This window comes from Alosa alosa, chromosome 23 (genome assembly GCF_017589495.1).
Source record: "Alosa alosa isolate M-15738 ecotype Scorff River chromosome 23, AALO_Geno_1.1, whole genome shotgun sequence".
Classification (NCBI taxonomy): domain Eukaryota; kingdom Metazoa; phylum Chordata; class Actinopteri; order Clupeiformes; family Clupeidae; genus Alosa; species Alosa alosa.
Genome location: NC_063211.1, coordinates 6,429,667 through 6,442,737, shown reverse-complemented (window position 1 = coordinate 6,442,737; position 13,071 = coordinate 6,429,667). Strand labels below are relative to the sequence as shown.

General features: G+C 43.2%; 1 protein-coding gene across 2 annotated transcripts; it reads right to left on the bottom strand.

The window, feature by feature from the left end:
• Positions 1-5,899: 5,899 nt before the first annotated feature.
• fbxl3b (F-box and leucine-rich repeat protein 3b) lies at positions 5,900-12,042 on the bottom strand. Of its 2 annotated transcripts, none has more exons than XM_048235141.1 (5): positions 11,768-12,042; positions 9,644-10,116; positions 8,971-9,093; positions 7,461-7,632; positions 5,900-6,739 (listed from the first exon to the last, which is right to left on the bottom strand). In XM_048235141.1, exons 2-5 carry the CDS (start codon positions 10,091-10,093, stop codon positions 6,099-6,101), a joined length of 1,386 nt encoding a protein of 461 aa, XP_048091098.1. In that variant the 5' UTR covers positions 10,094-10,116; positions 11,768-12,042; the 3' UTR covers positions 5,900-6,098. The 2 variants fall into 2 exon arrangements, with proteins under 2 accessions (XP_048091098.1, XP_048091099.1); XM_048235142.1 differs by having other exon boundaries at positions 9,644-10,094.
• Between the last annotated feature and the right edge of the window lie 1,029 nt (positions 12,043-13,071).

Sequence of the window (13,071 nt, the reverse complement as noted above, 5' to 3'; positions counted from 1 at the left end):
TTTACAACTTGGTGTTGTTGTCCTGAAAACACAACACTTCTGCTGCTCTTACATAACTTGCACCACTATGCCACTTTCTTCATTACTCAGGTCAAACAGAACTACCCAAGCCTCTTATTGGCCTGACTTTGCACTAGTTTTTTTTATTGACTGTCTATGCACAATTTCAACAAAAATTTTGCTGCTCTTATTTTTTCATTATTATATGTGCCCTCTTATTTACTTACTTTTTTGTTTACTGAATGTTATGTTTGTCTGTGGACTTAAAATTGGTAAAATATGTCTTGTCTTCACCGTGGGATAGTGAGAAACGTAATTTCGATCTCTTTGTATGTCTGGAACATGTGAAGAAATTGACAATAAAGCTGACTTTGACTTTGACTTTGACTACTGTATAGATAGAAATGGTGATAATAAAATATGTAGATTTTGGTAGTTGCCAAATATAGCCATCTACTGTAGTATAGGCCTGAATAATATGCACATGGAATGACACTTGTTAAACTCACCTCAACATGTCTTTTGCAATCATTTAACCCATCATGGGCAATGCTAGAGTACTGTTACAAACAGTGCAGTGTGCAAGACTCATTATTTTTACTCTTATGAGACATAGGTACACGTTTGTGTAGTCTTGTTAAATTCCCATAGAGGCAGGAAGATTTGTATTTTTTAAAGGCAAGTTATTTCATGGATCCAGGATACTATGCAGATAAAGTTCCCTTGACCTTTGGAATTGAAATAGCCCCACATCATCACATACCCTTTACCATACCTAGAGATTGGCATGGTGTTATTTCAGTTAGCCTATTAGCTGGTTTGATGCTCATTGAGCTCAATGCAAATCTGTTTTGTTTGAATGTCAACAGAAGTGAAGTTACCCAGCATCGCTTAGAGCACCTTTAAACCAATGAAAATGACATCTGTCATTCCCTTTAACAGCAAGCAGCAGCGGCGCATTTGAAGGAACCTGCTTACATGTGAAACTGTATGGAACAGGTATTTCACTAAATCATGCTTGACTAAAACCTGTTTGTGACTAGCAGAGTATGTACACATGTCTGCACTCATCTATTATTTGAACTCATAGGCATGAAACTAACTTCACCGTGGTGTCATAGTCAACAACAAAACAGTTATACACAGTTAATTACTTAAAACATAGCCTGAAAAAAGCAACACTTAACTGTTTATTTAAGATTAGTGAGCATATTTTTTAACCTTTGTTGTGGCATCCATGTTTTTCACACATTCCGACAGCAAAGCACATGAATGCTGACAGTCGGGAAAACAACGTAATCAAAGGGTGAAATTAGGCGTGTTCGACTTGAGGCAGATCTGTGCAGATCTGACTTGATGTGATGCATGCTGGGTTGAACACAATGCATACTGGGATGGACGCAATGCTTATTGGTTAGAAATTTTGTCTGACTTCTGTCAGCCGGGGAGGGACTTACCACCGTGACACCATGTCACATGACCTTAATATATCGCGGGAGTCTTAGCCTCAGCCTTGCTCGACAACGAGTCTGACTAGGTGAGCGATCTGAGACGGTTTGTCTTCCAATATGAAATGATTTTGGTTATATTGCCAATTGACATGTATACAGTACGAAAGCCACTGCATTACAAAAAGGGATGTGAACACAGCATATCCATCTGAAGTCATTTACAGATGAAGAAGTGAAAAGTTCTACATGTATGCTGATTCATCAGGCTCAGCATAGACTTGGAAAAGAAAGCAACACTGTTTGCATTAAACACGCTTTGCAATGTTCTGTCCATCTTGAACTCAAGCTCAAGTCTGCAGAAAACAGGCCATGATTCCAAGTAGGTTTAGTGGCCTTGGTAAGATAACCTGATAGTTGTAAACCTGATAATAGAATAGCCCAGTGGCTTCAATCTCGAAACTAAACAAAGCCAAAGGGCTCTTCTATTAGGTTTACCACTTCCTCTGGGTTAACTTACACAGATATGTCACTTAACCACCTACTTGGAATACACCGCAGGTGTGTTTAGGGGACAGATTCCCCTGTCAGGACAGATTGCCAAGTGTGACGCCCCAGCTCTACCTTGCTGGGTCTGCCTCTTTCTCCTTTGCTGGCCATGGTATTGTTTGTGGCTTGTTCTTGTCTGTCCCTCTCTTGGCCTGCAGGAGGAGCTGTGGAGGTTCTACTTAAGTGGCTAATTGATGGCCTAATTGGAGGGTGGATAAAACCAGTGTTCTCCAGTTGGCTGTCTCTCTTGCACGGCACTTATGAACACACTCTTGGCAGGGATGGCTGCAGCTCTGCTACTTTACTTTATTGCATTACACATCCACATGCTGACCTACACGACAGTTTGCTTTGCCTTACATATACTGACTGTAAATATCTCACTTAATAAATATACTTTTGTTTAAAATATACTTTGGTGTGGTCTCCCCTTCATGTCATGCTCACTCCCGAGCCAAGTGGTTACGACACTAAGCAAATTATGTGTGGTTTCCTCTTCAGTTGCAACGGTAGAGATTTGCATGAATACTAGAAGGCCACTAGAGGGAGCTAGAAGGCAATGGAGAAAAACTTTGCATGGCTCATGATGTTCAGCATGAACTTTAACACTGAGATAGTAATAGATTGCGTGCACAAAAGGCTCTCTGTGTGCTTGTTTGTTGTGTTTGATCCTGCCTCAATTGTTAATGTAATTAGTGTCTACACGGACCCGGTTGGGTGTTGCACTAGGGAATCAGCACGTTACGATAAAAAAGATTTATGCGTGTGTTAAAATTGTTACTGGACAAACACGATATTCAGTGTCGGAGTGAAGATGTCTGTAGCAGAATATAAAAGAAGATGCAGGGACATGGTACACAATGAGTACAGGAAGAGCCTGTCGTGCATGTAGTCTATTGAATAAAAGTTACAGAAATGGCACGTGTGTTTGTCTCTATCTGGTACTATTTCTTGATTTTATTCACAGAGAAATAAAAAGATGACTCCAATCTCTTAATACATTCACAAAAAATTTATTCAAAATCAAAAAAAGCAAAATGAAAATAAACAATATTGTATGAGCGCTTTTTCTGGATAGATCTCTGTTATGTAACATACTAGAAAGAGCTCAATCAACAAGCCAGAATTAAAGGACTGCAAAAGGAATAATGAACAAAAATATTTATATATATAGCCTTAGTACAAACTCGAACAGAACTATTCACTTACTGCAGCAGATGAGGAAAAACAGCTGAGAGCGAATCTAATATAATTATACATCAGTCTGTAATATATTATGTACATTTATGGAATACATTTGTATATAAAGTGCAGGGGTTAAACCACTTGAAAACCAAAAAAATGCATATCCATATCCATTTTTAAAATCAGAATCATCAGTATAACTTGAATGGTCATGTTTTTTTTTTTGGGGCTGTATCCCAGATGGACAGATATGTCAGAGGAACAGAGTAAATGAAGTCAACATGACCGATGTACACTTCCAATGTAGCCATGGAGACGCACTTAATCCTGGACAATCAAAGGTCAGCCAGAGGAGATAAACTTTGTCTCAGTTCAGCCCATATTTCCACAAGACTGACTCGACTATTTCTATACTGAATTCTTTAGAAAAGATTCACAATACCATTTTCTGTCCATTACATCTGAGAATATTTCTTAGATCAGATTTTTCTGTTTTGTAGCCTACATGGAAATACAAAAAAGGTAAAAAATAAATCAGCACCTTGAAATGGTGTTAACATTTTTGTACGTCTTTGATGTAGGCTTGACAAAAAAAAGGATAACAGCATCCCAGCACAGTGAAAGTGTAGTGTGTATGAATGTACATGTAGCATCTATTTACAGTGATGTCAGGAAACCCACACACTTCTACAAGAGAAAAGCTACTCTGTTCTGACAGGAGCAGTCAAAACCTGCACACATGCTCCCTCTAGTGGAGGTGAGTGGGAAAAGCTGCACAAGCTTTCTTCTCATATTAGGCAGGCCTATATGTTCACAACAACTGTGACTGTTTGCAGACATACGTACACATGTACATCACTTGGAAACTATACATCATCATCATCAATACAAACCACTGATGAATACAAAAAGCAGTTTTACGCTAAATAAATTACACGGGATCAAGCCAAGTTTGGGCAGTCATGGGAACGAGGGATGCGGTGGGAATGCTGGGGCAACTGAGGAGCAGGAGGAAGGATGCGGTGGGAATGCGGGGGCAACTGAGGAGCAGGAGGAAGAATGCGGTGGGAATGCTGGGGCAACTGAGGAGCAGGAGGAAGGATGCGGTGGGAATCACGGGGGGGGGCAACTGAGGAGCAGGAGGAAGAATGGTGGTGGGAATGCTGGGGCAACTGAGGAGCAGGAGGAAGGATGCGGTGGGAATGCGGGGGCAACTGAGGAGCAGGAGGAAGAATGCGGTGGGAATGCTGGGGCAACTGAGGAGCAGGAGGAAGGATGCGGTGGGAATGCTGGGGCAACTGAGGAGCAGGAGGAAGGATGCGGTGGGAATGCTGGGGCAACTGAGGAGCAGGAGGAAGGATGCGGTGGGAATGCTGGGGCAAGGGAAAGAGGAAATAAAAACCCACAGAGTTTCCTTCATATATCTTTGTAAGTAGAAATGAAAAACGGATACACATCTGCGAGGAAAATCACCTCAGCTGGACAGGAATTTGAGTTTTCATCCTCTTCCAGGACACAAATAAAAGAGTCCACCCATATTATTTATGTCCACTATAAAAACTGTGTGAGTAGACGGCGTGAGGCGTCAAACGTCTTCCACATCAGCAAAAAGGAACGGCATTAACGAGGAGACGAGGCGCCAAACGTCTTCCACATCAGCCAAAAGGAACGCCATTAACGAGAGGAGACGAGGCGCCAAACGTCTTCCACATCAGCCAAAAGGAACGCCATTAACGAGAGGAGACAAGGCGCCAAACATCTTCCACATCAGCAAAAAGGAACAGTAACCACTAACGAGGGGAGATGGGGCTGACGTACAGAGGGAGACAAAAGCCGAAAAGCTTCTCGTGAGTTCATCACAAACGTGTTAAAATCCAGGTAAGTCTCTGATGCAGACTCAAGCGTTTGAGAGGAGGGTAATGGTTTAGTGGAGGGTAATGGTGGTGCCACATAATCAAGTTCTATTCTACTCCCTCGGTGTTCATGGACATTCTCCTGGCTTCCTGCAGCTATCCTGCCGACCTGCTCAAAACATTTCAGAAGCGATCTGGATCTGTTAGCCAGTCCTGCCGACCTGCTAAAAATGTTTCAGAACCAATCTGGATCTGTTGCAGAGTCAAGGATTAGGCTAACCTAAAATATATACAAAACAATTAAACATTTTGCTTTTCATTAAATTGTTTCTTCATTTATTTTTAAAAGTGCTATATTGTGATTTAGACATCCAAATATCCAAATGGATAATAAAGTAACTTCCAGATACTTCCCAGAAGTGAAACTTACTGCGCTAACTGAGACCCTACACAAGCATCAATTCCACACCAATTGCTAATCAATCAAAACTCATTCCAATGAAAGACAAGTATTTCAGCCAATCACAGCACAGTGCGGGACTGCTGAACCGGTCCTCCTTCCCTCAGTTTCAACTGATTTGTATCCCCATGAGATCTTCCAACCTGACCAATGAGCCGAGAGACCTGTCTGATGATGAAGTTTGATTGGTCCATCTGAGATCCTGTTGCTCAGCGGCGACGCCCATCTCTCCTTTCCCAGACACTCGTACTACTTTTTTAAAAAGTCCGCCCAGACGCTCATACGAGCCTCTGCAGACACAGCAATGCAGGTGTCTACTTCATACATAAACATACACACAAATGTCATGATGTAGAGCCAAGCTACACCAAGACAGCATGACTGAGTATGAATTGTTCTCTCTATATGTGTGTGTGTGTGTGTGTGTGTCTGCGTGTCGAGAAGAACACACTCGGGAGGATGGTCTTTGAAGTGGAGCGGACTACTCTACGTGGTGATCGTCTCATTCTAGCAGAAAAAGGAAGGGGAGAGATGGGAGGAGAGGTGTGCAGGTGGTCACCTGGGCCACAGGTGAGCGTACAAGCACTGCCCCCTCCCTCCCGTCTACCAGGTGGGCATCATGTCGGGGAACCAGACACGGCCCAGGTGTTTGGACACCTCCCAGTGGATATCGTCCAGTTCGTACTTGTGGTCGGGCACCAGCACCTCCTCCATGATGGACAGCTGCGAGAGGCGGCGGCCGCACATCTTCACGAACTCCACGAAGGCGCTGCAGGACACCTCGCACTCGCCCAGCCCGATGGCCGTCAGGTTCTTGCAGCGGTCGGCGATGCGGATGAGCTCCTCGTCCAGCGGGCGGAGACCGTTGGCGCACACCACCAGCTCCACCAGACGCGGGCAGTGCAGCCCGACGCGGCCCAGCACGTCCTTGCTGACCGAGCGGCCGAAATACAGGTGAGTGACCGGGATCTCGTCGCGGAAGAAGGGCCCGAACTCGTCCTCGTACAGGAAGAAGTACATGACGAGGTTGAACTTGGGAGAGTGGCGCACCATGGCGTCCCAGCTGCTCTTCTTGATGGTGTGGAACTGCTGGCCCGGGTTCTCGCTGACCACGTCGATGCGCAGGTGCTCCAGGTGGACGTGCTTCTCGGACGAGAGCGCCAGCAACAGCTCGTCGCTCAGCAGGTGGTAGTTCAGGGCCAGCTCCCGCAGACCGTGGCACTGGTCCGCTACACACAGGATACCTGGACGCACAGGAAAAAGCAGATTTAGGAGAATTTGGTTATCAAAACCTGGGGGGCAGGGGTTGGGAGATGGTTATCAAAACCGGGGATTTTGATTTTGCATTCTAGCAGACCGCCACCATCTTTAAAAATGGCGGCCGACATCAGGATCATGTGATGAGGACATGAGCATCAGTCAGTACCAGCCCTCACTAGTCCAGCGTTCTAATAACCCCCACTCCCACAACCAGGGTTCAGCATAACCAATGGCCTGCTGGCCCGGGGCAAGTTAAAGAGCATGTCGGGCAAGATGGATGGCTGTCACTGGTCCGCAGCTTACCTCTGATGCTAACTGGAGGCTACTAACATAAAGAGCTTTCTACAGTAATAATTGTAATAAATTAACAGTTTTGTGTAAAAGTGACTTTTCTGGGCTTGTAAGTGTATACAAGGGGCCAGGACAAATCTGATTTGCCATCTACATTATGTTGGATCTTGCATCTCAGACACTTGTGGACAGCTGCTAACCAACTACACTCCCACAAATGGCTTCAGGATTTGTTTTATCTCAGTATATGTTTGTTTTTTTATTTCATTTAGTTCAGTTACAAATGCTCTTTTTTTATTAGTGTATTATTTCACAGTTTTTAGTTGCCACTGAAATACTGAATTGGTGGATGTGTGAAACACATTTATAAAAAAAATAAATAAAAAAGACAAATAAAGGGATGTTGAATCTGACCTGCAGGGGACACGTGTGGGCAGCTGCTCATCTTCAGCAGCTTCAGCGTGTCGCTGTTGTTGGCCACCAGCACCTTCAGAGACGGGTCGTCCACTGGCGTGTCGTCGATCTTCAGGGAGGACAGGGACTTGGAGTTGACGAAGACCACGGTGAGTGCTGAGATGAAATGAGACTGGTGGAGAGAGAGAGAGAAATATTTTGCTAGTCATGCAGTTCTTCTATATTCAGGCTATTAATCCCAGAAATGGAGCACCGTGACCACAAAAATTATAAAAACAGATTGAAAACCCATTAGAAACTGACACACTCTTAGAAGTTAAACTGCACAAGGGCAGGCATGACACTCCTACAAGTTAAACAGCATGAGGGTAGGCAGGACACTCCTACAAGTTAAACAGCATGAGGGTAGGCAGGGCTATACCGGTCATTTCTGGAAAAATAAATGAATGCAGTGTTTCCCACAGAATTGGATTCAATGTGTGGCGGTAGCTGACTTGGACAACGGAGGGGGGGGGTATTAAGATCGTCATGTTGGTAGTGTATAGGTCTGAATAAGTGCTTGTCACTTTAAGACGTTCGTGAGGGAACCCTTGCAATTATGATTGTAACAGTTAAAAGGCTGCTGATGTGTGGATGATGCAATTCATAACGTTTTCTACATAGTTCAAATAAAGGTTCGTACTTCTCCTTGGGACAAGCACTTTTGAATTTTGGAAAACACTTTTCCATTTACATCGGGATTTTGCAAACATTCAGTGTCAGAGTCAATAAAATGAGCCCTTCAACAAAATTCACAAGCAGCTGTAAGTAGGCTAAGCATGCTAAGACATCCAAACAGTATTCTAATGTTAGCTTTGAGATACTGCTTGATTGCATAACTTAACTTAGTCTCCTCAATGTAGCCTACATGTGATAAGACCTTAGCAGAGTTAACTTCAATGCAGCAGTTTTGAACAAATTTGCACAGCATGGTCACGATGCTAAGCGGATTTAATAGCAATTTAGCCAGACGTCTTCTATGCAATGCTTCTATGTGGCAACAACAATCCTTCAACAATCGTGAATATTTTGTTAAATGCACATGCAGAGGAGGAGCAGCGGGCTACGAGAGAAAGCGCGGCTGGGCAAGGAAAGGCTGCGTGCGTAAAAAGCGCAGCTGCAAAGATTTGATCTTATATTTAATTTAAATTAAATTGAATTAAACATAGAATATTAATGTGTGGCGGCCGGTTTTGATTTAATGGCGCCCCGCCACAGATTAGTCAATGTATGGGAAACACTGGAATGAAAGAAGAAAAAAAGTTTGGTGCAGTGACTCTGGACGGCAACACAAAGCCCAATTCAGAACTGGTCTTGGCCACCTGACAACACTAAAAACCAAATGACTTCCACTCAAGTCAGACAAGGCGAGTGGCACTCCCTGCATGTGTCTGCATGCTTGAGGAAGTGCTGTGGTGACAGTGGGACGAGGTGGCGTAGCGTGGCGGGGCGGGGCAGGGAGTGGCCGTACCTTAGGCAGCTCCATGAAACTGGGCCTGGCCGTGGAGATGAGGCCCAGGGTCTTCAGGGAGCAGTTCACCAGCTGAGAGAGGATGTCACAGGCTGCCTCCGCAGACTCCGTGCTGCTGTCCACCTACATCACACACACACACACACACACACACACACACACAAAATACAATTTAGATTCTAGATTTCTTATGCATTTTACCACTCCTCCTTACCATGACCCTGGTATTGACAACCCGTTTACCATAAGACTCCAAGTAAACAATAGGAAGAATGTGCTGTACTGAGATACTGTACATTTCAAGTGATTGTATATTCCTCTTGTTTAACCAGCCGGAGGGCTTTCATTGGTTCATTCTTAGTATGTGTTGCGTGAATATCATTTTTGGTGTGTCAGTGTGACTAGATGGAAAGATATGCATTCATAACAGCGAGGCAATCAAACTAATCGCACCTCCAATCCTCCCTCTCAGCCTCACCCAGTGGGGTTGCTTTACAGACAGACACAGACCCAGACACACACACACACACACACACACACACACACACACACACACACACACGCTTATCATACCATCATACCTCCCTTACTGCCTCACCCACTGGTGTTCTTTTACAGACACAGCCAGACAGAGACACAGAGACACACACACACACACAATTATCCTCCTCACCTTGAAGCTGACGAACTGCAGGTGGTTGGAGTGCCTCTTGATAATCTGCTTGATGAGATCTGGGTGCGTGGCCTTGAGGTAGGAGCTGGCTGGCTGGTTGAGCTCGAACTCAAAGCAGCGCCACAGCTCCGGCATGTGGAAGGTCTGGTTCCAGCTGCGGCACACCTGCGACGCAAAGGCCCTGTCCAGCAGCGGCAGGTACTGGAAGATCTGGAGCAGGATCTCCTGGGGCAGGAGGCCCCAGTTGGGGGTGCTCTCATCCTGCTCTGGGTCAAGCTCCTGGTGTTGGTCCTGCTTCGGTTGGGTGTCTTTGTCCAAGTCGCGTCCACGCAGCCTCTTGCGTTGCTCTAAGGGGCCGGGGCTCGTACAGCCACCATCACCTCCTCCTCCTCCTCCTCCTCCTCCTCCAACTCCTTCCTGCTCTTCATCACATAGTTTTGTCCTTTTCATTCTAAAAAGCACAAAGTAAAGTTCTGGAAGAATGGAATTAAATTATAGTCTTAATATAATGTAATATGGCACTGAATAACTGAATAAAATAAACATGGCATATTACAGTAATGCACAAAGTGCTAGATGATAAAAGTATAGTGAAAGTTTATGCATACCGGTAAAAGACAACATAAGGTATGCATGACCACTTAAAAGTACTAAAACTACACTGAATGATCGACTTTAAAACAATGGAATTAAACAAAGTGCTAGATTTTTTAAGTAGATTTAAAGCTTATGCATACTCATTAAATGAAAACATTGCCTTTAAGAATGTATGGCCACTTAACACTTACATTTCAATAGCCTCACTGTGAGAAGCTATTTTAATTCCTGCGGTGAATGTAAAATGATCTAGTCTGGTTCATTTCATGCTATGCGTAATGTTAAGATGGCTATGTTAACTAAATATGACAAACAGGATAAGCAAATTATAAGACTACGGCAATAATTGACGAACAATAACTTGGTGTTAAGGTGTTGTAAAGCTACAATTTTGTTTACACCCTCACACACACCTCCTTAAGTGTCTGTGTTAGATTCTGGTCATGTAACATTAGCAAAAAAAATGTTTAACCCTCCTGTGTTCGCGGTCAAATGTGACCAATTGACAATTATTTTCTCTCAAAAATATTGTTAACTTATTCTCACTACCATGAGGCTCCTTGACTTTGTTAACACAGGGCATCTGAACACACAAAAATGTTTTTGATATTTTTTACAACAATTTGAGTGTTTTATTTAACTTTAGAACACCCATGTTTGTTTCTGGTCAAAAATGACCGGCCATTAGAAATGAATGGGTAAGAAAATGGTCAATGTATAAAATTGAGTCCAGGCACATACTTATTGATCAGATGGACTGTAGGCCTATATGTGCTTCTGTACATTAGAACGCACAAACACACCCTCACTCCCCATCTTTGCTATTATTCTAGCCCCCACTGGAACCTTTTCCCAATAGAATCTTCCCCTTTCTGACTTGGATGAGCTCAGGTCAGTGAGGCCTGCAGGCCATAAATAGCAAATGGAAGTACAAAACTGGTTATATCCAATAGAACACAAGTTCATGCAAAGCTCTATCACAACATTAGATGATAATGTGTGTTACTATGGATTTATAGCAAGTTTTAATGCTGCGGTCATTTTTGACGGGAACACAAAACTAGTAAACATAAAACGAACACAACAGGAGGGTTAACATGGAGGCGGCATATTCACAGATTAGTCAACACTATAATGTTTCTGATATGTACATTATTACTGTGTTTTCATGTGGTTTGTTTACACTGACATCAAGCTTTGATTACTCAAGTTAGGCTACATTCGGATCCTGCGTCCACACATATTTGGATTGCTGTCCAATCTAGCTGGCTAACATGCTACGCCAGTTCGCTCGCCTGCGCCAAGTTAGCTGTTTTAAGTACCTAGCCAACGAGCTAGCAACTCAGCCGCAAAATTGAACTCACTATTTAGGTCCCTGAGGCACGGAAGAAATGCGTAATACCTTGATCAACTGAATATTGTGTTAAATCGTTCGATCACTGTGTTACTGTTAGTTCAATGAACATGCTAATATAACTGACTAGACAGATTGAGAGTTGCGCCTCCACACCCCTCTTCCCCTCCTACCTGGTTTGTTTAGCTTGCAGTCGCAGTGAAAAAGGCGATCACTTTTTACATCAACCAGGCCCTGGACAGTAATACCACATCAGAGATGGCCAACCGATCACAATCATTTGGTCTTAGCCGATATGTGGCGAACGGAAAGTTTGGCGAATCCAAACCGTTTCTTATAATAAAAATCTATTTGCGTATTTTGCCGTCAGTCTTGTGACCTATTTAGTTTTCTGATTCACGCAGCTTCGGGCTCCAAGCTCGCTGAAAATGGCGTTGTGTTGTGTTTCGAGAAAGTAGGGCATTGTGGGTAATAGCGTTTAGTGCACTTCACTCTCTAGCCTGTGGGGGGACACTAGCCTCTAAGTTCAAATCATACAGACCACTATTGAGTTAGTTAAGCATAACAAATAATCTTTCATCTTTAAGATGCCTTTTGCTTTTATTATTATTATCTACGGTTGACAAAAGCTGATGATACCCAATAGACTTACAACTTTTTGAGAAATGTTGGGAAGGGGAGCTGGGGGAGCCTATCCCCGAAGCATCTTGGGAGGCCGCCTCAAGCAGAGTACAACTCATCAATTTGTGCAAGGCATGGACTATTACAATTTAAGATTGTTCATTGCATACATTGGACTAAACTCAGATTATCCAAAAGGTTCTCAGATATAGATCCATATGTGATCGATGTAAATAGATAGATAGATTTCTCCTATCTAACCTAACCTACCTAACCTTCTCCTTAAGCCTCCTTAGGAGTTATAAACGAGCAAAGTAATAGAATGATAAGGGAAAATATTTTGAGATCTGAAGTCACATTTAAATTAGATTTTTTTAGGAGTAGAAAGCAGCCTGAAATATGAGAAAATGGCCAATATCTATTGATGTTAAATTAAGCTCAATTATGTCTAGGAATAGGCCAGGCAAAGAGATCTCATTTCAAAATGTCCTTTCCTCTCCTTTGAAAATGTATTTTCTCACAAGAAACAAATCAGCTCTTATTCAGACCTGTTTCTCCTAAACCACCTTTAAGGGAAACAATGAGCAGAATAATTTAATGAGAAGCAAATATATGAGTAGGGGTTTGAGGACTTGTGAGGAGGGCTCAGGAGTTGACATGAAAAAATATGAGAAAATCTCATGTTGATTTGAGTTCAATTTAGTCTCAAATAGGCTAAAGGGGTGATCTGATTTCTAATTTCTCTCTCTGGCTGGAACACCCAATGATGTTGGGCAACTTTTTTCCAAGAGAACTTTAATCAGATAAGGCTAATTAGGATTAACCTGACTTTCGCCAGATGAATTTTGTTCCACCT